This window comes from Fukomys damarensis, unplaced genomic scaffold (genome assembly GCF_012274545.1).
Source record: "Fukomys damarensis isolate Sample0158 unplaced genomic scaffold, DMR_v1.0_HiC HiC_scaffold_8, whole genome shotgun sequence".
Lineage (NCBI taxonomy): Eukaryota > Metazoa > Chordata > Mammalia > Rodentia > Bathyergidae > Fukomys > Fukomys damarensis.
The window spans coordinates 24,479,165-24,504,439 of NW_022900920.1; the positions used below are offsets into that span (position 1 = coordinate 24,479,165).

Here is a 25,275-nt window from a genome sequence, read left to right on the forward strand (position 1 = left end):
TATTTCCCCCACCCACTCCTGGGCTACTCTTCACACTCTCTGTCTTTTAAACTTCGAGAGGAGAGACTCACCTACATTGAAGTGTTGTTTTCTTTTTTCTAGTTAATATGATTAAGAGCCTCACACAAAGGATGGGGTATTTTCTTCTTAATGTAAATAGACCTTTTATGTATAAAACCAAAGGTTTGCCTGTTGCCCACAGATGGAAGCATTTAAAAAAAATAGCATTGGCCAAATTGACGTGGCAGTGTGGGAGTGTTCAATGAAATAAGCTGCCTGTATAGCTATTTAGTTTATCTGTTATATGAAGGGATGTCTGAATATTTTTTACACACACACGCTCATGCATGCATGGTTTCTCTTATACTCTCAATCACGTACACTCACACATGCTTTTGTACACACACTCATGTACACTCGTACTTTTTAGTCAGTTGCAAAGAGATTTCATAGACAGGTTGAGTTTTGTATATTCTAGAAACAATTCTGAAAATGTTCACCGACAGAAGAGTTTAGGATGAACACTTAACATATTGGGTTAAATTTTTATATTTATTCAAAAAAAATTTTTTTTTTGGTACTGGGGTTTAAGGATTTTGCTTGTTTGTTATTGCTGTGAAGTTCAGGCTGGTCTTGAACTCACTCTGTATCCCAGGCTGGCCTCTAACACACAGTGATACTCCTGCCTCAGCATCCAGAGTGCTGGGATTATAAACGTGTGCTGCCACGCTCATCTTGGGCTAAAATTTTAGAATATTGAGACAGGAAAAGAGGAAGAAAAAAGTGTCAAGAAAGAGATGAAGGAGCTGTGGTCCATAAACAGTTCTCTATCAAGTTATCTTTGGATCTTTAGTCAGTTTATAGTTGAAATCACCTACTGTCTATATCACTGGAGGGAGGTGATAATGCAGCATTGTGTAATCGTTACAGGTGATTTTAAACCATCACGCAATGAGGACTTGCAGCATTCTTATTCTGAAATCCATATCCACATCTCCCCAACTAAACAGTGTAGAGTTACTGTTACTGACAAGACTGTCCTGTTGAATGTGTGTTTAAAAGAGAAAAATAACTGCTCACTTCCTAAACCCAGAGTTCAGATACTCAGATCATAGACTAGTTCTGCTTAACTTCTTTTATCTGATCAGCTCTTAGTTGGAGAGTCAGTGATTATCTTAGAGAAACTTCTCTAAGAATCAATAAAAATAACCATTATAGGAAAAGACTTCCAAGTTTATCTTTTTGATATCCCATAGATCTAGCTATAAGTTATATTGCTTACCTGTCTATATCTATACATATATAGCATTGAAAACATTTACCTTTTTTGTTGTATTAATAAATTCAAATTTTATTTGTTTTTATATTAGGGTTATTATTCAGCAAAATAAGACTATTTGAGTATTAATACACAAATTATGAGTTCCAGTTTTACCTGAGAATAAATGAAAAAAATTAGGAGTAAAATTGGCTTCTTAATATATCCTGAACTAGCAAGGAAAATTGCTATAAGAAAACCCTAAATATTGGAAACTGGCTTTATTTTTATGGGAGGAGCTGCTGCTTTGTTTAAGCACCTTGTTGTAGGTGCTGCTTCAGTACTTTGCTGGTAAATTGTTCTTGTATTGCAGGCACCGAGGATGGCTTGCAAGACGTCTTTCTTATGTTCTTTTTATTCAAGAGCGGGATGTCCACAAGGGCATGTTTGCCACCAGCGTGACAGAGAATGTGCTGAACAGCAGCAGGTGAGAGCGAGGACACTGTTGTCGAGGTGGGATGAGAAGGGGCTGTGTGGTGGGAGTGAGGAAGAGAGCCTTTTCGTTAACCGTGGTTTCTGGGACCCCAGATTGAGAAGTGCTTGCATCTCTGAACATTAAATGTTAAGCTCTGAAGGAAACTCAGGAAAGGTGGGGGAGTGGATGGTTTTGGTGAATGGTACCGTGTAGGAAGACTAGTTCTGGTTCATGGACTGATAACTGAATAAGCTGCCAGAACATGAAAGGCAAGTTGTGAGTCAGTTCAGATATGCATACAGAGTTCCAGGGCTCTTTGAGTTTTCTGTAATGTGAATGCTGGGACACAGCCAAAAGAGAAGTGAGCTTGATGTTTTTGTCAGTTCCTGAGTACCTAGGGCAAATTCCTGTAGTAGTAAGTGATCACAAATAATAAAAGAGTAAGAGGCTGTTTGCTCTTAGAGGGGCTTGATTGCAACTAAAGGACAGCTTGGACCCTGATGGAATGAAGTTGGAGATTTTCCTTTCCTTCTGAAGGTTCCCTGAAATGAACTAACAACACATTAACAGAAGAAAAAGGCATCTGAATTTATCAACATGTGCTGGTGTCACAGTAGGGTGACTACCCATGAGCCCAGTGAGATTCAGAAATGTATACATCCTTCCTCCTAGGGGAGAGAGATGGGGGGATGGAGGCAGTTTTAGGTGGACTAAGTTCTATTCCTGGGATTATGAATGAGGCAGGAGAACAGGCAGTAGGTTGGAGCAAAGTTCCTATGGGCTGTGGAGGCGTTGGGTGAGGGGCAGGGCACTGCAGGGAGCAGAGTGTCTCACACAGATAAACGGGTCCAGGTAGTCTGTGGCAGCTGCCCTCAGAAGAGGGGGTGACAAGTCTGTGTAAATGTGACGGCTTCTCATCGCCTCTCTTCTCTGGTGGTCAACCTATCCTGAGTTCTGAGAGATGTTAGAGAAGGAGTTAAGAGTTTAAGGTAGTTGCATTTCTTTTGGAAGAGGTTTCCTTAGCCAGGTAAGGGAATTGTGGAGACCCTTGCTGTGGTTTTGGGAGGAGAGAAACAAATGTAGGAGTTTGGGTGAAAGTTGCTGTTTGGCCTCATCGGTGTGGTTCCTTGTAGGGATCTAGCTGGATTTGGGGACAAGAGACAGGGTGGATTGAAAAACCGCTTTGACTTCCCTAGGGCCATTTGAAGACCCTGTGGTGCTATTGCTAAAAGTTCAACAGTGCTGGCACATATTTATTGAATGAATGAGTCAATAGTTGATCATAGAGATATAATAGTCATGCTACATACTTGTAAAACATTCCTGGGCACATGCAATGCATGCTATTCAAAAAATAGACTGGGTGCATCTGTCTTTGGAATTGGTCTTTTAAAGTTAATGGATTATGGGATTATGCGGAGTTTCACTGTACTTTGTTAGGTGAAAATCAGTAGCAATGGGCCAAATTAAAATTTATCAAAAAAAATCAGCAGTGGTGTGAGAAAATACAATTATTTGAAATTCTCTTGGATTCTTAATGGTCTGTTTCCTACTTTCATTCCATCCGCGTGTTTTGACAAGTCACTGGGATGTTAATGTGGTTTAAGGAAGTTTAACCTCCTTTTTTCTTGCCTGTTTCAAGTGTAAGACTTACAAAATGGATTAAAATTTTCCTTTTATCTAACTTCTTATTACTTAGTGCTCTTTTATTCTTCAGCTGTACCTTTTTAAAATTCTGATTTGATTTGAAAACATTTATAAATATTTATGACCCTCTTTGATACTTCCCAGAGAATTTTACATATGGTTCTGCTAGTGAGATGACAATATAAATCAGTAGTAAATTAGAATTTCAAAAGGAAAAACACACAGTACTTTGGCAGTGGATTTTTGGAATTATTTGCCCCAAGGGGTAACCTTTCTTTTTTTTTTTTTTTTTTTTTTTTTTTTGGCTACAGTGCAACTTGTATCTTCACAACATTACCGAAACATTCAAATACATATAGTTGTCACTCATTGAATTAGAATTAAATTTTGTTTTGTTTTGTTTTTTGAGATAGGGTCTCACTATGTAGCCCAGCCTGTCCTTGAACTTGTGATCCTTTTGCCTCAACTGTCCAGTGCCAGGATTATAGGCATGTACCACCACGCCTAGCTAGAATTAAATTCAAACTCGGAAATCCTCCTGCCTCAGCCTCCCCTGTGCTGGGATTATAGGTGTGCACCACCTCACCTGGAGGGAAGATCATTTGCAAAGAGCTTAATCTCTTGTGTTATGTTTATTGAAAGTAAGGCAGATTTTGTCTTGTGATAGTTGCAGTTTACACTTGATCTTAGCCAAAAGGCTGAGAAGCTATTGTGGTTCAGAAAATATTAAAAATACAAGGTAACATATAACTGGTTACATTGTGTTTCCATTTCCAAATCAGAGTACAAGAGGCAATTGCTGAAGTGGCTGCTGAACTGAACCCAGATGGTTCTGCCCAGCAGCAGTCCAAAGCTGTCCAGAAAGTGAAAAAGAAAGCCAGAAAGATCCTTCAGGAAATGGTTGCCACTGTCTCACCAGGGATGATCAGGTATTAAAAGTCAAGGGAAATGCTTTCCACCATGGCCATTGTGTGGGCAAACAGGGTTGAAACTGTGGTGCTTCAAGATGCCTCAGACTCTGCTAATTGCTGGCGGCCTTTTTATTATTGCTGACATCTGCTGTCCTGACGTGAGTCAGGCCTCACATCTGTGCCTTAAAGGGCATGGTCTGTGTGGGTGCGGGGATCATCTGCTCAGTAAATATTAGCTGGAGCATTTGCCTTTGAAGTAAGAGTGTTATTAGAGTGAACTGTGACTTTAGTCCATAATAAATGGGTACTTGTGTAAGCAGCGTGCATTTAAAGTTAGCCCACCAATCCTGCAAGTGAGAAGCACAGACTTGCACACACCTCTGCCAAGGATTTCGAAGTACTCTCAGGTTGTAGGTTCAGAAGCTCAAGTAGACAAAAGTCCACTATGTACATATGCACGTATACAGATGTGTATGTATGGCTTTACGTTTTGGTCTTTTCTTTCAGACTGACTGGGTGGGTGCTGCTAAAACTGTTCAACAGCTTCTTCTGGAACATTCAGATTCACAAGGGTCAACTTGAGATGGTTAAGGCTGCAACTGAGGCAAGACTTTCTGGGACTCTGTCCCTTAATTTTCCCATGTTTGTAGAATGCGGTCAGAGGTTTTAGAAATAACGTCTTATGTACTCTGGTATATTTCAGCCCATTTGGAAATTGCTGCCCTTTGTGATAAAGGCACTATCTGTATGTGGGGAGGATGTGTGGGGGGATGGAGGACCTATCAGCAATCTGTCAGATTCCTTTGCAGTATACCTTCCAACAACCCTAAAAATCAGGGAGACAATTCTGACTTAAGGAAATAAGACCCACATAAGTTAAGAAATTATCCCTTCACAGATAGTGATTTGCCCAGAATTTCAAACCAAGTCTCACTGCCAAAACCCCTCCTCTTTTTACATGATGAGGGCTGCTGCTCAGAGGAGACACAGAGTCATCTTGAACTCTTGATTATTCTTCTTTGAGCTGTTTTTGTGTTTAGCTACATAAGTATTAAATTGAAAGACAGTGTTAAATATTTTGTTGGAAAATGTTTTAAAAGAGTGAGTCACTGATTTGCCATTGTTTGAGTCACTCTAACCAAAGTGCAATTGCAAAACGTGACTGTACTTTATATTTGAAACTCACATTTGGTATTTCTTTCTCTCCTAGACAAATTTGCCACTTGTATTTCTACCAGTCCACAGATCTCACATTGACTACCTGCTGGTCACTTTCATTCTCTTCTGCCATAACATCAAGGCACCATATATTGCTTCTGGCAATAATCTCAACATCCCAATCTTCAGGTGAGATCAGTAATTTGGATATCTATGATATTGAAAAGATTATGTTTTGAATTTTTTGTTATTCTTTTTGATACATATTACTTTAAAGATGACATTAGGCCTTTCTCTTTCATTATAAAAATAGTGCTTGTTTAGTGTATAAAATTTAGATAATTCAGAATAATATTAAGATTATGACTGCTATTTTTGTACTTTATTTGGGATGTTTGCTGAACTATGAAAATCTAAATTTGAGAGGCAACATTTATCAAGTAAATAAAGGACAATTAGAAGAAGGGCAAGATGGCAAATTACCAAGCTTGTCAGCAGGGAGGTGATATGCTGGTGTTAGCAGAAAGGTGAATAAGAATAAGTGTCACTGCTACTTTGACCCTGCAGTTTAGCAGACTAGGATAAAGTACAGTGTAATATTAAAGGTGATTTATAGTGGTTTTCAGAGAGTGCAGTGCATTCCATTCAGAGGAAACTGTACTTGCAAAGGCAGAGAGACTCAAAAGCATGGGTGATTGGTAAGTGATGAGTATTTAGTTGATGTTAGAACACAGAATTTGGGAGGAAGAATCGGTGTCTGGAGGTGGTAGCTACATGTGTAGCGAGAGCTGTATCAAAACAAGTTCTAAGCTGAGAGTTGAGAGTCTCCTGTTCTTGAGTTATGACATGTTCACATTTGCATTTGGAAAGGTCATTCTAGTTTAGAAGGAGTTAAATTAATTCTGATCCTGTTAAAATAGTTTATATACCCTGACCAAGGCAGATTTATCGTAGGGATGCAAGGATGGTTCAACATACATAAAACAATAAATGTAATACGCTACATTAACAGAATCAAGGACAAAAACCATATGATCACCTCAATAGATGCAGAAAAAGCATTCAACAAAATTCAACAGCCATTCCTGATAAAACCCTGCAGGAAATTGGGGTAGATGGTCTTTATCTCAACTTGATAAAGGCCATCTATGAAAAACCAACAGTCAACATCATACTAAATGGTAAAAAACTGAAAAGCTTCACGCTACAGTCGGGAATGTGACAAGGATGCAGATTATCACCACTCCTGTTCAAAATAATTTGGGAAACAGTAGCCACAGCAATTAGACAAGAGAAAGAAATAAAAGCAATAGAGATAGGAAAGGAAAAAGTGAAACTGTCATTATTTGCTAATGATATGATACTTACTCTACAGAGAAAACCCAAAAACTCCACCAAAAGACTTCTAGATGCAATTGACAGATTCAGTAAAACACTCAAAAATCAATCACCTTCTTGTACACAAATAATAGACTTAGAGTGAAATTAGGGAAACAATCCTTTTCACAATAGCACCCCAAAAAATGAAATATCTAGGAATTAATCTAACAAAGGAAACAAAAGACCTTTACATTGAGAACTATAACACTCTGGAAAAAGAGATTGAAGAGGATGTGAGAAAATGGAAAGTCATCCCTTGTTCCTGGGTAGGAAGAATCAATATAGTGAAAATGGCCTTACTTCCAAAACTGCTATACAGATTCAGTACAATCCCTATTGAAATTCAAACAGTATATTTCACAGAACTAGAGAAAACAATCCAAAAATTCATTTGGAATCAGAAGAGACCTTGAATAGCCAAAGCAATTTTAGGCAACAGAGACATGACAAGGGGTATCACAATCCCCAACATGAAACTATACCATAAAGCCACTGTGATAAAAACAGCATGGTCCTGGCAAAGAAACAGATAGAGGGTCAGTGGAACAGATTAGAAGATGCAGAAACAACTCCACACATACTCAGCTACCTCATCTTTGACAAAGGAGCCAAACACCCTCAAGGGAGGAAAGATAGCCTCTTTAATAAATGGTGTTGGAAAAACTGGATTTCAACTTGTCAAAGATTAAAACTAGACCTGTATCTTTTACCATGCATTAAACTAAAACCCAAGTGGATTAAAGATATAAATATTAAAACAGAAACACTAAACTTGCTGGAGGATAAATTAGGTATAACACTTGAAGATATTGGCATAGGAAAAGACTTTATGAATAAATCCTTAACAGCATGGGAACTAGCACCAAAAATCAACAACTGGGATCTCATCTTTTTAAAAAGCTTCTGCATTGCCAGAGAAATCACAAGCAGAACTAAAAGACATGGGAAAACATTTTTACCAGCTGTTCCTCAGACAAAGGTCTACTATCTAGAATATATAAAGAATAAAAAAAAAATCAGACCCCCCACAAAATAAAGACCCAATTAAAAAATGGACATCTGAAAGGAAAAGATACTTCTCAGACAAAGAAGAAATAACAAAAAATAATCATGAAAAAATATTCACCATCACTGGTCATTTGAGAGATGCAGATGAAAACAACACTGCGATTCCACCTGACCCCAGAAAGAATGGCTGCTATCAAGAAATCAACCAATAACAAATGCTGGTGAGGCTGTGGGGAGAAAGGAACCCTTCTCCATTGTTGGTGGGAGTGCAGACTGCTGCAACCATTGTGGAAATCAGTATGGAAATACCTCAAACAAGTAGGATTAGTAGTCCCATTTGACCCAGCTATTCCTCTGTGGGTATCTTAACCAGAAGAAAAGAATATATCACAGTGATTCCTGCTCACCCATGTTTATAACGGCACAGTTTGTAACAGCTAAAATTTGGAAACAGCCCAGTTGCCCATCAACTGGAGACTGGATAAAGATTTTTAAAAAAATAAATGGAATACTACTCAGCCATAAAGAATGAGAAACTAGAGAGATTTATAGCTAGTGGATGTACACTGAGGCCATACTCAAGTGAAATTAATAAGTCACATGTAAATACGGAATAGTTTCTCTGGTGTAATAAAGTAAAAGTATAAATAAGGATCAAAATGTATAATTGATATTGTGTAATAGGAAGAAAAGTCTTTAAAAGAGTAGAGGAAGTGGGAGGGGTAGGGGAATGGTAAAAAGGGAAAAGAAAAAAATATGTGAAAAGGAAAAACATGGAAACAATGTCTTTATGAATAGGGAAGGGCAGAGGGGCTAAAGGGAGGGCTGGGGAATGGGGAAAATAAGAACGAAGGTAAGCCATGTAAAGGTACAAGATCCCAATATGAATGTAACTATTATATAACTAAAATGTACAATAAACTTAATAAACATAAAAAAAGGAGTTCTGGGATTTAGCTCAGTGGCTAGTGGTGGCAAACCTTTGGCATGTGTGCCGCAGCAGGCCGTTTTTATCATTGAAGGCTCTGAAAGGTTCACCAGCACTGGTTTAGAGGAAAAATGAAGGTTTAAATGCAAGTGTAACAGTGGTCTTAAGAGGACTGCATAGATTTGAAAAGTTTTTAGTAAGTTGGATTTATAAGACTCAGTGCTGTCCTGACTTGGGGCTCGGTAGCAGGGGGTCAGATGAGACTTCCAGGTGTTTTCCACCAAGGAAGCTGGGTAGATCGTGGGTCTGATCACCAAGGAAGAATTGGAGAGGAGCAGGTTGAGCCAGTTGGAGAAATTGAACTTTTGAACTTCAAAGCACAAAACATCTCTAAGGTGAGCCCTGTGAACAGAAGTAAGAGGAAGATGAATTTGGAGAAAGAGTAGGAGTGTGCATTGGCGCGTTATGCAGGTAGAGTTTCATGAGGTGGCATCATCACCTCTGTGTGCTCGTAAGTCTGAGCTTCTGCTTTACAATCTGGGGAGCTCTTCCTTGATCCCATGGCTCGGTGTTCTCTACGCTTTGAGAGTTCTGTAGCCAGTCAGACTCGTGATCAGAAAAGAAGCTGTGCATTCATACAGTCAGTGATATTTATCCAGCTGTGCTTTAGACACAGTCTCTGCTATCAAATAGCCTATAGTCCCGTGGGGAAGCAGAGAAGTAGGCTCCTGTCTATAGTATACTGTGATAGAACCCTGCAGGGCAAATGTCCCTTTCTGGGGTTAGAATTCCTGTATGTTCTCCTGGGCACCTCTGCCAAGGTTCACTTTCTCTCCAAGATCCTGGTAAGCCAGATTAGAAAGTCATTAGAAAGTTGCTGGTAGGCACATCTCAGAGGGAAAAGGACTGTTTCATAGGGGCTGCAGAGAAACCTTGCCTGTAGTAATCAGGATAACTCACATACTCTTACCTTCTTCATGTTTGGCTCTCAACTAGGATCTTTTGAAAGTTCTTAATAAATCATCATTTCTTATAACTAAACTTCTCATAAACTTTTTAATCCACACTTAGCTCATCGTATCTTCAGACAGCAAACTGTAGATTCCTTCAGACTTAACACACTGAGCATTACAGCCTGTTTATTTGGGGCTTTCTTGTGTTGCATTCCAGCCTACAAAGTCACAAACACTGTATTATTTTTGTGAACAGCTCATCCCACGAGTATATTTTATAGAGTTTTAATTTCAAGAAGTGATATTAAGCTTTGGCATATCTTAATGTGGGCTCATTATACTGACTGTGGAGGCTACCAAAATATAGATTAAAATGGTGTTACTCTTGATGTTTATTCCTATTTATATTAGTATTATTCTATTTGAATAGAAGAGGAAGGGGTTGTGAATTTGGAACATTTGGAAATTTCAACTTCATGTCAGAATTCATCAGTTATAGAAAGACATAGGGTTGTGAACGTAATTGATTCCATGTATGTGTAAATGAAAGGCATTTGTTGCATATTTTGTAAAGATTATGCTTGGTTTCAGTTTGATAAAACTGTTCTCTTCTCACAGGGAACCTCTTTAAGCAATAGTCACTCCTTTTCTCAAAGGAGCTTTTTGCTTTGTAGTAAACTTGCTGTGGACAGATTTCAGCATGTCGGAGGGTCAGTGTCATGAGAATGGATAGGGCCTAAAATTTAGAGGATTCTCTTACAGGCTGTACCGTTACTTTTGTGGAGTGATACATCCAAACTCCTTTTGCTTTGGAACCACTGTGGTAAACCCTCATTTTATGGCGTAATCTTCCAAAGGCTGCTTAGGAATGTAAATGGGCGAAACATGTTAGTAACGGGGAAAATGAAAGTCTACGCTTCCAGCTTCACTCAAACGACACCCGTGGTTTATATCCAATGGCACATGTTGTGAAGTAACTTGGAATTTGATGTCCTTTTCACATTTTCCTTATAAATAATTCATGCATTCTTGAATTTACAGTACCTTGATCCATAAGCTTGGGGGCTTTTTCATACGACGGAGGCTAGACGAGACACCAGATGGACGGAAAGATATTCTCTATAGAGCTTTGCTGCACGGGGTGTGTATGATCGTGAATCATGCTTACAGCCGTTATGTAGCTATCATGGTGGAAGGAGACAGTCTTGGCTGAGTTGAGATCTCTAAAAATCTGTTCTCTGAGTAATTCGAGTGATTACTCGTTAAGTATGAGCTTGATGTTTTCTAGTCAGTAAGGCTTAAGGTTGGCAGAGCTGCTTTGCTATATTTGATGTGCGTGAAATATTTTATTGGTAGTGAAGTTAATTTTTTTCTTACTATTTTTCTGAGCTCATTCTAGGCTGAGTGACCTTAAATTCATGCTCTCCTGTCTCTTCATATCCTAGCACATAGTTGAACTACTTCGGCAGCAGCAGTTCTTGGAGATTTTCCTGGAGGGCACACGCTCCAGGAGCGGCAGGACCTCCTGTGCTCGGGCAGGACTCCTGTCAGTGGTGGTGGACACTCTGGCTACCAATACCATCCCGGACCTCTTGGTGATACCTGTTGGGATCTCCTATGATCGGATAATCGAAGGTCACTACAACGGCGAACAACTGGTAGGAGGAACGCCCACATGAGAGTTGTCTTTTTGTCTTAGGTTTGCTTTTAGAATCAGCTGCCTGTGTTTTCTCGGCAAGCACTGTCCTTGTAGCACTTTTTGCAACACGGGTGGGAGGGACGGAGAGATCCGTTGTCTCCATCGTGAGCGTGGGAAGAGTGCACCGAGGGGAAGCGGCGCAGGGCGTGTCGGTGCTGCCTCCGTCATGGGCTGGGGAGTGGAGGAGCACTTGCCCTGAGCTGTCATCTCTGTTGTGTTTGCCTTCCCTCGGCCCACTGCTCATGTGGAGATTTTAATGGAACCCGAAGAACTGGTGGGGTGGTGTCAGCAGAGCAACTGTATTATAAATTTGAGAAGGAATTTTTTGAGTCATTTTTCATTGAAGTCTAGTAGTTACCAAGGAGTGCACAAATCATAAGCGTGCAGATTCAGTTAGGACAAAGTGAGCAGGGCCTGTGTAACCAGCGCCTGGATGAGGGAAGAGTATCAGCCCACAGCGCTTCCCCTTGCATTCTTCCTGCTATTCCCCCAAGGGGTAACTGCTTGTCGGAGTTTCTTACAGATTAGTCTTGTCGGTGTTGAGCTTTATGTAATGGGGTAGTGCAGGGGGTACCTCTTTTGCACCTGGTTTCCATTGCTCAAGCAGAGACGTTTGTAAGATCCATGTTACTGTATATCGTTCCTTTGCTCTCATAGCTGTGTAGTATTCTCCACCCCCTCTGTGGTACCAGGGATGAGACTCAGAACCTTGCGCTTTCAAGGCAGGCACAGAGCCACTGAGCTAAATCCCTGGCCCCTTGTGAAGTATTCTAATGTATGAATAAACTACAATGGATCTGTTGTACTATTTGAAAAAAAAGTTTGGCTGCAACCATTCTTACACATTTCTTTTGGAATTCATTTTGCTGGATTGGTGCCTAGAATAGAATTGATAGGAAAAAAAAATGCATGATTTATGTGTAGGGGGGTGCTCAGCTTTAGCAAATGTTGTCAAACACTTTAGCAGTTGGTAAAAAATGTTTTCACCAACTTACAACTCCTACCAGCAATATGAGAGTACCCCAGGAATTTACCTTTGTTCTGATTTAGTAAGAAAGTCTTGGGCAAAGTACTTGTTTCAGAATTATAGCTTCAAACAAAGTGAGAAGTCCAAGGACACATGGCAGTTGGAGGCTTAAAATATTAAGTGACAGACCTGAGTCATTCCCTGGCTGGCATTCTTCTCCATGTGTTGTCACTGTGTGCTTGATGTTTACCTGCTTATTCTGTGTGGTGAGGTGTCCTTTTACCTAATGTAGATACTCAGTAAATGCTTTCTAGATGAATAATCAGCTCAAAGGCCACAATAAGGCTGACTTGGGTGTTTAGTGTCTAAAGTTAGGTGTTTATAATCCAGTGATCAGCAGACCTTTGATAAGTGGCTTCTTTGGCATCTTATTTTTATCTGAGAACTTACAGAAGAATATTTAAGGGTATAATATCATCTTGCCCTTCACTGGCTGACAGCTGTATTTTTGTGAATTATGTGAACATTGTACTAAATGAACTAGTGTCAAATGTTTTTCATTGACTGAATTACCTCTCTTAACAACATTGTTGCATATTTTAGCATCTTTGAATACTAAACATTTTCTGTTAATGAAAAATTTTCTTTTCTTTATCATTGTCTTCAAGATGAACCTATGGTTTCCATAAACAAATTTATTCTTTAAAAAAAGAATATACATGTTAGCTTTATATCTCACTTTTTTTTTCTTTTTCTTTTTTATGCTATTGGAATTTAGGGTAAACCTAAGAAAAATGAGAGCCTTTGGAGTGTAGCAAGAGGTGTTATTAGAATGTTACGAAAAAACTATGGATATGTCAGAGTGGATTTTGCACAACCATTTTCCTTAAAGGTGAGAATCTGTTGGACTAGACTTTGTTAGAGCACTGACCTGCAGCAGAAAACCTGGGCTCTTGTCCTAACTCCCTCCTCACTGCTGTGTGATTGGGGTCTCTTTTTTCCTCTTCTACAAAACGAGGGCTGTGCTAAGAATGCCATCTCCTAAATTTTCTACTGACTTGAGCCTGTGTATGGGAGATGTGAGGCTCAATGCTTATTGCCGAAAGCAGGGTAAAACTGATAGTTAGGACAATGCTGTACCCTACTGAGTAGAATCCAGTACCCACATATGCTGAGAATGTCATCCTCAGTAAAGTCGGGAGCTGTCAGTTCGCTTTTTAAATACCTAAGATTTTCAAGTTGGTCAGGGAGAAGGAAAAGATGGTAAAGAACCCAAGAATAAGGAGCAGAGGTCTGACCTTATTTCTGTTCTGTTCCTTGGCGCAACTTTGAAAGATTCTAACTGTTGTACTAGATGTTTTCTAGTCTTAAGTGCTATCAGTTTAAAGGAACCTCACCATTTCTTCCAACTTGTCCTTTAATTTTTTATTTTTCTAAACTGTTTCACATAGCTCTGTTTTAATATGATTTGGAGTTCTTTTGAATATTACGTGACTCCTAGGTTGCTATTTTTTCTTCAAAAAGTATGGTTGTCACTATTATCACTATTACTAAGATTAGTAATGTCAAGCACTTTCCATGAAGATGTGAGAAAAGTTAAAATTTAACAATGATTTTATTTGAACATCATTCTATTCATTGTCTTCATTTCTTAAATTTCACGCTTAATGTTCTGTGAGTGAAAATTTGAACTTCCACAGATTGGAGGATAGAGAAGGTATTTCCCATGTTCTCCATGGCATTGCTTATTTATAAAGTTTTCTTTTAACCCTTGAAGACCAAAATATATTTTATGTATTGATGTGAAAGCAAGACAATAAGGCCACTGATCATGTCCCTCCCCCCCAGGAATATTTAGAAAGCCAGAGTCAGAAACCTGTGTCTGATCCACTCACTCTGGAGCAGGCGTTGTTACCAGCTATACTTCCTTCACGGTAAGAGTTGCAGAATTTTTTTTTTTTTGTATTAACTAAACTATCAAATAACTTATTTCTAATATTGCTTGGAAAAGTAGATTGCTTAACTTTATTAAGAACATGCTGCTTCTTACTCATTCCCGAACCCAATATCTTTTCTCTTAATATGATAAGGGATATTGAAACGTGTTTTAATATTAGTTTGGAGGTTTTTGATTATGTGCATGTAAAATCTTTGATTTTGTAAGTTGTATAGGAGTTCCTATTTGATTTATGCTTTCGAATATTTGAATTGAATTCTTCTTGCTAGTAGCTTAGGTTACACATATTGTGCACAAATGAAACTGTTCTGCTATTTGAATTTTCTGGAATTCAAGTTGAATTATAACTTAGAGAAATTTGATGTGAAGCTCTTCCTTCAGTAGGTGAACGTATTGTTTTCAGACATCTGAAAACGTGGCACCTTGCGTTCTGCATTCTTTTTGCAGTGAATTTTGAAAGGAATATACTGTTAGACTCTGTAATAGCAATGAAACAACACTTTTTACCCAAGAGAATATATTAAAATAATAAAGTATATTATGGAGGAAAACAACCCATTGAAATAACCCACCGGTGGCTTAAGTTTAAAATATGTAGGAATTTGAAGTGGCCGGTATACACTTTTGACTAGTCCGTGTCGTTTGCCTTGGGAAGTGTGGGCTGTAGAAGACTGACTTCCAGAGTCCTTTTCAGACCCAATGATGCTGCTGCTGAAGGTGCGGATATGTCCAATAACGAGTCCCGAAATGCAGCAGATGAATCCTTCCGGCGGAGGCTGATTGCAAATCTGGCTGAGCACATTCTGTTCAGTAAGTAGAATTCTGCAATCCTTTGTTCTGCAGTTCAGATTCGACACGGTGCCTTGCAAATCGCCCGGGTTTCCAAATCTGCTGAGGATAGTTTGCCCTTCCGGCTCAGTTACCTAACCTACAAGTGGTGGGAGGTAAAGTGTTAGAAAGAAGGCAATGTTGGGGGCTTTGTTCATATTTGAGTAAAACTTCTCTTACAGTGCTGGAAAGCGTTAGGTGTGGTTGTTCTTGTCCTTTTCAAAAACAGTGCCGTCCAAATTTGTGGCTTCTTTTGTTTGTGAATATGTTTTGAACTAATTATAGGTCCAACATGTAGGTTTATGTGTGTGTCCCTTTCTCCTCTGACTCCGTGAGTATTTTTATTCAGGAAATACTAAGTGGCTCTTACGCTACGGCTTTGTGGTAGCTGTGGGAACATAAATGGGATTCTAACGGTCCTGTAGTCAGAGAAGTTCTGCTCTCCTTGGCAGAGCTGCTGTGCACACACACCTCTGGTCACACACAGACTCGGGGCGGGTGCGAGTTGGGGTGCAGCAAGCTTCCTGAAGTTCCGTGTTGCAGCCCATGCGCTGTTGGCCAGGCGGCTCCCAGTCCTGGGCCAGCGCTGTGGTCCCGGGCTGCTCAGCCCGTGGGGTCTCTTCTCGCCTGCCTGTACCAGGTCCAGTGGAATTGCCGGTGCTGCGTGCCCCCTTCCACCCTGGCTGCTCCTTTGCTCACTTGAATCCTCCAGAGGATCCTTTTTCTTTTTGAGGTGCTGGGGATGGGGCCCAGAGCCACGCGGATGCTAGCAGTGCTCCCGCTGCACCACATGCCCAGTCTGTCTGAGCCCATCTGATTGTGCGTCTCCCCTGCCTGTGATCTGGATGCAGAAAATAACACATGCTAATTGTTGAAAAGTTGGACAGTAGAGGTGAAATAAGTAGCAGACCTGCTACCCCAGTAACCAGTGTGTTGCTGTCAGGTTTTTAAACATATTTTGCAGTTTTATAATGCTACTTTCCACTGATAACACATGTATTAATGTTTTTAAGAACTCTATAAATACTGTTTTTAATGGCTGTAAATATGATACTGAATATTTTTTTTCCAAACACTAGAAACTTCAACTGTGAGTGAAGTACTCATGAATTCACTGTAATTGCTCAGAAAACTCATTAAGTAATGTCCTTGTTTCAAATTATTCCATAGAAATTCACATAATTATCCATATGATAGTTTTCTGAAAATTCATAGTTAGGCTGTACACTGTGCATGACATCAAATGTATTTCTGTGTCTGTCCTCATCTCTGGGCCAGGTTGGAAAGAGAAAGTGAAGCTATATTGAGTACCCTTGCTGTTAAGTCTTTGCCTGGTCCTTATTTCCATCTCACCTAGTGAGCTATATAGTATTTTTGAAATCGTGGCTCAGAAATTTATGTAATTTCCCCCAAGTCATGAAATTTAATTAGTGCAGTGGTTAGGATTTGAGCCCAGATTTTTCTGACTTCAAATCTTTTTTTTTTGGTACCGGAGATTGAACTGGGTACTTGTGCTTGCGAGGCAGGTGGCAGAACCACTGAGCCAAATCCCCGGCCCTCAAATCTTCTTTTATTCTAGCTTTATGACACTTTTCATTTTAATGTGGTGAATGAGAATGAATCAAGAGACATGAACGAGAGAAGGGAAGTTGAACTCTAGAACGGCTCCTACCTGGGGTCTTGGTACTTCGATCCCTTGATCGTTCAGTATCGTGGTTCCATTGGCCTGGGTTGATGGTGGACCTGTGGCCTGGCATGTTGAACAGTGATGCAGATTGAGCTTCCTCTTGCCACCACTAAGGAATGTTACAGCTTCCCTTTGGCAAACTGCAGTTAGAGGAAATAAAGTGAGGACTTTTACAGTTTTAAATACTCCTGATTACAATTAAGGCACCTTAAAAGGGCTTCAGCAGTATTAGAAACAAGTGCAACTAAGCTCTGTGTTTGCCTTCCAGCTGCTAGCAAGTCCTGTGCCATTATGTCCACACACATTGTGGCCTGCCTGCTCCTCTACAGACACCGGCAGGTAGGTTCTGAGATGTCACCTGCAGGTCGGTGCAAAGCCCAAGCGTGTTTGCCAGCTGCTCAGACACTCACTCAGGGTAGCTTTGGACCATTCTTGGCTATTACCGTGGGATAAACAGTGAAATAAAAGAAGGACTCTAGAGCCAGGTGTAGTGGTGCACGCCTGTAATCCCAGCACTTGGGAGGCTGAGGCAGGAGGATCGCTGTGAGTTCGAGACCAGCCTGGGCTACATGGTGAGTTCCAGGTCAGTCTCAACTACATAAAGAGACTCTGTCTCAAAAAAAAAAAAAAAGAAGGAAGGACTCTGCCCAAAGGGCTTTACAAACCTGGTAAAAGAAGAGAGGTACATGGAGGAAAGGTGGGATTATTTAATACATGTAGTAAGTAATAAGACATGTCTTGATCAATGTGATTAAAGTCAGTAATGTACATTTCACTGACACATAGTATATGTTCAGATGGTGAAGTATCCAAATGCCTTGATTTGTATTTTAGAACCCCTCTCTGCCCTCCCACAATGCACTTGTGCAAGCTCTGCCATGGGACAGTCAACGTTTTCAGCACCAGATAGTGCCAGCCTGTGGTTACCAGATAAATATTTGTGGAATAATATTGAAAATGAAGGTAGTTCTAGCTAAAAAATGAGCACTGCTCTCTGTCAGATAGCTCTGCCTTCTTTTTGTGGTCGGAACACCCTCATGTATGGTGTGGCCAGAGTGGCCCCTGGCGGGCGGAATGGCACGATGCCCCTGGGGGAGCAGTTTTTTCAGGGGTTTTTATTTGCTCTGAATTGGTGACCTGGGCCTATTCCTGTAGGTGCCAGAGTGTCAAGCTGAGGGAAAGCCAAGTCAAGAACTCCTGGGATGTTGGCCCCACTGGCTTCTTGACAAGTAGGTTTTCCGCTGTTGTGACACCATTTCATTTCTTTAGGGGATTGATCTCTCCACATTGGTAGAAGACTTCTTTGTGATGAAGGAGGAAGTTCTGGCTCGGGATTTTGACCTGGGATTCTCCGGAAATTCTGAAGATGTTGTCATGCATGCTATACAGCTGCTGGGAAATTGTGTTACAATCACGCACACCAGCAGGAATGGTGAATTTTTTATTACTCCCAGCACAACTGTCCCATCAGTCTTTGAACTGAACTTCTACAGCAACGGGGTGCTTCATGTCTTTATCATGGAGGCCATCATAGGTAGGTCAGGCCTGAAACACTCAAAGTATTTTCTTGGAAAGTAGAAAGGCCTGAATCACGTGGCGGTGTGTACTCTGGAGAATGGCCTTTTGTTTGTGGACTGCATTGCTGTGTTTTTAGTTTTCACATGGAAATGTAATCTGCTGCCATATCACTATTTATGACTATGATCAGTCATTCGTGAATCACTGTGTGCGTAGTGGTGTCCTTACTACTGAGGAAGAGAGGTAGGATGGCTTGCTGTGCAGGAACTGAAAATGAATCGAGATGGCACGCAAGGCAGTGAAGAGAGTGGAAGACCCAGCAGTTAGAGAGGCAGGAGAGCGGAGGGATCTGAGCCTCCGGAAGTTCTCTGATGGAGTTGAAATCTCAATGGAATCACAGAAATTGAATCCTGTGGGGTTTTATTTAGAATCCTCGAGCAAACACAGGCCGTTGTTTTGATACATTAGCACTTTCTTAAACCCAGGTTATTGGACCAGTTGGTTTTTCTTGGAGACATTTTGGCAGTGACTGTTGTTGACTTTTATCTCCTTAGCCTGCAGCCTGTACACAGTTATGAACAAGAGGGGCTCAGGAGGGCCCTCCGGTACCTCTGGCAGCATGGTCAGCCAGGAGCAGCTGGTGCGGAAGGCCGCCAGCCTGTGCTATCTGCTCTCCAATGAAGGCACCATTTCTCTCGTGAGTGAAGGCTCTTCTGGGTTACCTCTTCTCTCTCACTTGAACACTTGTGTGAAAACATAAACCATCTTTATTTCTCACAAGACTTTTGGCCCATTTTTGCAGGCTTTTTTTCTAGTTCTGTGTTTCACTGCCACCAAACCAATACAGCATTAGCTATCTTGATTTAAATCTGGCTCTCTGCCCCATGAAGCCTTCATGTGGCTGAGGCATGAGAAGACAGACTGTTCAACCATCTCAGTTGGTCAGATCCAAAGTCACCAAGCCTTTATTGTGTGCGAGGCACTGGGTCAGTGGTTCATCAGTAACACACCCACCGGCAATTGATAAAACCACAGGTGACAAGAGAGTCATGAACAGTTTTATTATTAATTTATTTTTTTGAGACAAGGTCTCACTATGTATTTGAGTCTGACCTGGAACTCACTATATAGGTCAGGCTGGTCTCGAACTCACAGCAATCCTCCTGCCTCAGCCTCCCGAGTGCTAGGATTAAAGGCATGCACCTCCACACCCGGTGTGAAATGGTTTTAATAGTCATTTGTTCAACATCCCATCCATCTATAAATGGGGAAACTAAGGCCAAGCAGTACAAGTGTGTATTATCACAGCACTTTTAGACATTTGAAATAAGGCACATATTTTAAGCAATGTATTTTCCCCCCTCACAGTCATCAAGTGGAACCGTATTTTATTTGTATTCTAACATTCTCTCCCTTATGTGAATGTGTCTTGAGCCATTCAGGTATGAGGACCTGGGTTTTGAGTAGCCCCCTCACATCTTCTTGCTGTGTGGTTGGTGGTCGTCCTTTTTGGGGGAACCTGTTTTGTATGAACTTTGGGTAGTGGGACAGTGTGATTGACCTTGTCCTTCCTTGGGTCCTTCTAGAGGTATTGGAATGTCGTGTTTTCTCATTCACTACTGTTGTGAGCTATCTGTTTTGTAAGATGGGCTTTGCAGAGAGCTTGTCTTAGAAAGAAAAAGAAACAGGTGACGGGGCCTGAGAAGGGGCCCCAATTCTTATAGCTTGCTCTTTTGAAGGCAGAAACAGCTCGGGAGCGCCCTCTGCAGGTGGTGCTGCATTAGGTGAGCTGCCAGTCAGGGGATAGAGGTCTCCCCTGCTTGAGGCCTTAACCTATGCACCAGGCATTTATCAAGAGCGAGTGCTGGCAATCAGGAGAATGGCTCTTGCTGGGGAGAGTGGATTAGGTGGTTGAGCGAATGCATTTGGCAGTTACTTTGTATTCATTTTGTCTTTAAGAAAAGAAATATAGAACCGTGACATTTAATGTTTCAATGACTTCTTTTCAGCCCTGCCAGACTTTTTACCAAGTTTGCCATGAAACAGTGGGAAGGTTTATTCAGTATGGCATTCTTACAGTGGCAGAGGTAAGAGGAAGTCTTCCTTTATTTGTCTTCATTTTCTGATCTTTACTATCCATTATTTAAACCACTGTTTTCTACCAATCATTTTAATTCACAATTATATTTTCTATATAATCATGTCCAAATGAGAAGAGAGAAATGACAGAGGATAGTAAATGCCTTTTGGGATTGATATTTTGCTTTCTTTTGTGTAAGTGGCGTTAACTAACGCACAGCTCAGCTTGATTCTGTGGCACCGGAAGTTGCGTTCTAAAGAGGATGTGTACATATCATTATGCTCATAGCTTGCACAAGTGCATATTTCCCTTAGGAGATTTTGACTTTGGTAGATGTAGTATAGAGGGCAGGGCCTAGGGAGGTAGGGGGGTAGTCATTTAGAAGATGTGAGGGCACTGGTACTTGATCTGTCTGGTAGCTGTTTCCCTCTTCCTGCTCCCTGTTGGGTGGCTTTGGCTAGAGAGGGAGGTGGATGGGTGGTGGGGATGGCCCAACATAGAGGGGTGGGAAGGGACCGAGAAGAGAGAAGGCCGCCTCGTCCGGGCCAGCTGGGCAGTTGTCCTCGTGTCTGTGCATATCCCTTTACTGTTGGCCGTCTCCTTGGCGTAGCAAGATGAGCAGGAAGATATCAGTCCTGGTCTTGCAGAGCAGCAGTGGGACAAGAAGCTTCCTGCACCATTGTCTTGGCGAAGTGATGAAGAAGACGAAGACAGTGACTTTGGTGAGGAGCAGCGAGATTGCTACCTGAAGGTACTTTGGTGAAGAACTGAGGGGCACGTCACAGCGATGAGTTGAGGTTTCTGTTGTATCCAGATGAACTTGTACATGGGTCCATTCGTTTGTATCTAATGCACCCACTGACCAGCTCTGGTGCCTTCTTGAGAGTAAAGAGTCAAACCATGTAACTTAGTACTTTACATGGTTCTGTTTGGGGATTGGTAAGTGGAAAAGGAAATGAAAATAGAAAAGCCAGGAAGGAGGAGGCCACAGGTGTACCTCTTGTCACTCGTGAAATGCACAGGCACCTGCTTATTTAGCCACGCTTGTGCTCCCTGCGAGGCAGTATTTTTATTTTCAAAAGACATTTAGGAATTCTCATTGTCATTTGAGTATTACCAGTTGCAGGATTGGGTGGCGATCTTCCACACTCTGGAGGGGCGTCAGGGAACCTGTGTGTTTTGAGTAGGACAGGCGAGGCACTCCTTCACCGTGGCCTCCCTCCTCCAGGCACTCCTGTGGTGCAGGCCTCACGGGGCAGGAAGTGGGAGCTGGGGAGGGCTGGGATGATGCTGGTGGTTTCCTTATGGAGCCGTGCGCACAAGAATGGCTGCAGAGCTCAGGTTTAGCCACTGGAGGGCTCGGCCACAGCAGCAGCTGTCTTCAGTGATGACAGTGTGTCATAATTATGTCCTTCAGTTATGAAAGTTTCTTCTAGGTGTTTGTTGAAGGAAGTCAAGCTTCAAACACTGTAAAAGTGAATGATTGCAATAAGGAACACATTTCAGTATCAGCAGCTATTTCCAACAGATTCTCTGCATGAGGAGCAGTAGGCTGCTTGCACCTACCCCCGTGTGAGTGGCTGTCTTCTCCACAGAGAGGCCTCGTCAGCTCGCGTGGCCTCTCCTGTGTGCGGCCCGTGACTTCATCTCCTGCTCTTGCACTTCAGGTGAGCCAGTCCAAGGAGCACCAGCAGTTCCTCACCTTCCTGCAGAGGCTCCTGGGGCCCTTGCTGGAGGCCTACAGCTCGGCTGCCATCTTCGTCCATAACTTCAGCGGTCCTGTTCCGGAGCCAGAATATCTGCAGAAGCTGCACAGATACCTACTGACCAGGACAGAAAGAAATATTGCAGTTTACGGTATGTTAAGGGACCATTTTGACTTCTTTTTAAAACTATGGTAAAAATTATAGAAAATTAGAAAAATGCAAACTTATCCTGACCGCCCTGTGGATTAGTACTATTGATCTGCTTTGATATGTCGTATGCATTAAATGACCAGGTATGTACTCTGCTGTCTGGCTTTCTTCACTTCACGTTGTTTGTGGGACGCATACACATTACGTGCAGTTTTCTTTGTTCTTGCTCCTGTGATGTGTTTCGGGCACTGTATTCTGACATGTAAGCATCTACCTCACGCTGCTGGTGGATGTTTGGGTTGTTTGCAGTTTGCGCCACTTTGCATAGGGCTTCTGTGAGCCTGTCTGTGTCTCTGGGTGAGTATCTGGTCCTGTACGCGGCCTGTGTGCAGACCCAGGGATGGGATTGCGTGGGCACAGCCCATGGGCACATCCGGCCTCAGTAGGGTCTGCCAGTGCCCTGCGCACTTGCTTTCCTACAGTGTTTCAGGAGCGCCATGCCCTGGCCAGGTCTTCACGTTGTCGGTGTCAGCATTTTTTCTAAGAGTTGTGATTGGTGTGGAAATAGCATTTCACAGTTACGGCTTGGAAATTATGTTGAATCAAGTTTTAGAGCAAAAGCTATTTAGAGATCATCTAATTTAGTCGCTTTACTCTTTGGATGGGGAAAGTCGATATACCTAGATAATGGTAAAACATGGATTTAGGATTCTTGTTTTCTGACCCCTAGACTTGTGCTCTTTCTGACTTTGCTGGTGTAGGGATCATCTGTGTATAACTATGTCATATGTTTGTACCTATTTTCACAAAAACCCTGCAGGGTAGATGCTTTAGGTAGTTCCCCTTCCTTCTGTCCCTTCCCTTCAGTCTCTGAGTCTTGTAAACTGTAGGAGATGGAAGACTAGGCTCACAGGGACAGCAGGTTGCTCAGTGGCGCTTGCCCTGTCTGCGGCAGCCTCGCCGTGACCCTCTCCCCGGCTGCTCTGTGTGGGCCTAAACGCTGACGGAGCCTTCTTGTTTCTCCGCAGCTGAGAGTGCCACGTACTGCCTCGTGAAGAATGCCGTGAAAACGTTTAAGGGTGTCGGGGTAGGTGCTCTCTGTTCCCTGTTCAATGTAGATGCTTGGTTTGCCGGCCTTGGCGGTGGGTGGGCTGGACCCCAGGAGAAGCACTTCTGACAGTTCCGGTTGGAGGATGTTTCCAGGGATGAGGGTGGAGAGGGACAGGTTGAGAGTGTCATCCGTCAGTATGGATTTTTTTGTCCCCAAATTTTACTGGTTTTACATTTATTCCCAACTGTTTCTATATAATAGATATCGGTATGTTTCAAGATCCTATCCCAAGTTCAGCCTTTAATTGTTCCGTGTGATTTTCAGTTGTTAACCCTAACCCTTGTGTTTTTACTAGTATTGCTAGGAGTGTGCCCAGGTGTCCTTCACCGTCACCTGGCGTGAGGGACCTGAGCCCTGCAGAGCCGTCAGTTGCCTTTCTAGGAGACTGTTTGTCACTTTGGCATAAAGCTTGAAGCGTGGTACACTGGTTGCACTTCGGGCAGCACCCACACCTGTACCACGACCTGCCTGGTGCTCACACACTGCCCAGCCATGCTTCCCTCACACGGCACACGGCTTTGTGTCCCCCCACTGCCCTTTGGGCTCCAGGACACAGGACAGACAGGGTTGTTGACAGGAATGTTCGCCTCCTGTTTGTTTTGCTTTTAATTTAGTTTGCATTTTCTCTTCAGGTTTTCAAAGAGACCAAGCAAAAGAGAGTATCTGTTTTGGAACTGAGCAGCACTTTCCTACCTCAATGCAACCGGCAGAAACTCCTAGAGTATATTCTGAGTTTTGTGGTGCTGTAGGTAATGGGTGGCACCCCTGGCAAGTGCAGGGCTGGAGCCGAGTCCCTCGCGTGCTCATCCTCCGGCCTCAGGGCTGCAGGTGCCGTCTGACCGGGCCCACCCCGTCCCCGTCCCGAGGTGACCTTCAGAAGACAAGTGCCTTCTCCCGCTGCGGACCGCGCTCTTCCTGGCCTGAGACCTGCAGCGGCCCGCAGACCACTCTGGGGGCCCTCAGCCCCCGTCTGCAGCTCATAATCAGTAGGTTCCTAGATGAAATCTCAATAAATTATTTTGAAGTTTATTAAAGACTTACATTTTAAGTGCAAGTCTTATGGACTAACTGCTCTGATGGACACAGAGACGTACACTAGAACTCTAGAACTGGACCTTGTGTCGGATTCGCGATGCTGTTGGGTGATTCATTGGTGTATTTTCTGATTAATGGTTAACGTTTCCTTTTCACAGTAGTCGAATCATCCATTCACTCTTTTCCAATTTCATCTGCTATTGACGGCTAAATTCTGAGTGGGAGCCCTGTTCTTCCCAAAATGCTTTGCAGAGGAATGGGCTGAGAGACGCTGCTCCCAGACGTACTGTGCTGTTGTTCTCTGCAGTCAGATTGAGAAAACATTTTAAGAGCTACACGAAAACGGTTAGTATTAATTTAGGTCAGGAACTGAGATATTGTGATTCAGTAGTTAACGTTGGGTGGTAAATTTGGCCGGCAAAATTGAAGGTAAAGTTGGCCAGAAAATCGGTACTGAAAACTGTTGCTCATAGAAAAAAGTGCCATTGAATTTTAAATGACCAGCAAGTATTTAAAAACTCTTCTGTTGGGCCCGGGATTTAGCTCAGTGACGCCCGTGCCTGCCGCATAAGTGCAAGGCCCTGAGTTCGGGCCCCAGTACTGGAAAAAAAGTGGTTCCACTGCCTGCCTCACAAGCACAAGGACCCAAGTTTGATCCCTGGTACCCTCGCCCCCCCAAAAAAGAAAAAATCCCCTCCTGTTTTATGTCTGTGCCCCTTTCACCCCTTGAGGGTTAGGTACTGCCTCTCGCAGGTACAGCTGTGTCTTAGAAATCCTCCAGCCACGCAGCATGTGCTCTGATGTGATTAGCTCAGCCTG

General features: G+C 42.2%; 1 protein-coding gene across 4 annotated transcripts in view; it reads left to right on the forward strand.

Annotated features, from left to right (window-relative positions):
• Gpam (glycerol-3-phosphate acyltransferase, mitochondrial) overlaps positions 1–25,048 on the forward strand; it is a 65,017-nt gene extending 39,969 nt beyond the window's left edge. For 2 of the 4 annotated variants that reach the window (XM_033761433.1, XM_033761434.1), the window contains exons 5-21: positions 1,632–1,745; positions 4,163–4,309; positions 4,799–4,895; positions 5,502–5,638; positions 10,760–10,859; positions 11,164–11,376; positions 13,163–13,276; positions 14,233–14,318; positions 15,036–15,151; positions 17,125–17,195; positions 18,126–18,390; positions 18,929–19,071; positions 20,384–20,461; positions 21,065–21,205; positions 22,122–22,311; positions 23,339–23,397; positions 24,054–25,048. In XM_033761433.1, the coding sequence (XP_033617324.1) occupies positions 1,632–1,745; positions 4,163–4,309; positions 4,799–4,895; positions 5,502–5,638; positions 10,760–10,859; positions 11,164–11,376; positions 13,163–13,276; positions 14,233–14,318; positions 15,036–15,151; positions 17,125–17,195; positions 18,126–18,390; positions 18,929–19,071; positions 20,384–20,461; positions 21,065–21,205; positions 22,122–22,311; positions 23,339–23,397; positions 24,054–24,170 (2,188 nt within the window). In that variant the 3' untranslated portion in view covers positions 24,171–25,048. Of the gene's footprint in view, positions 1–1,631; positions 1,746–4,162; positions 4,310–4,798; positions 4,896–5,501; positions 5,639–10,759; positions 10,860–11,163; positions 11,377–13,162; positions 13,277–14,232; positions 14,319–15,035; positions 15,152–17,124; positions 17,196–18,125; positions 18,391–18,928; positions 19,072–20,383; positions 20,462–21,064; positions 21,206–22,121; positions 22,312–23,338; positions 23,398–24,053 lie in introns of those variants that run through there. The other 2 variants (XR_004516298.1, XM_010634625.3) reach the window with 2 other exon arrangements.
• Positions 25,049–25,275: the final 227 nt, after the last annotated feature.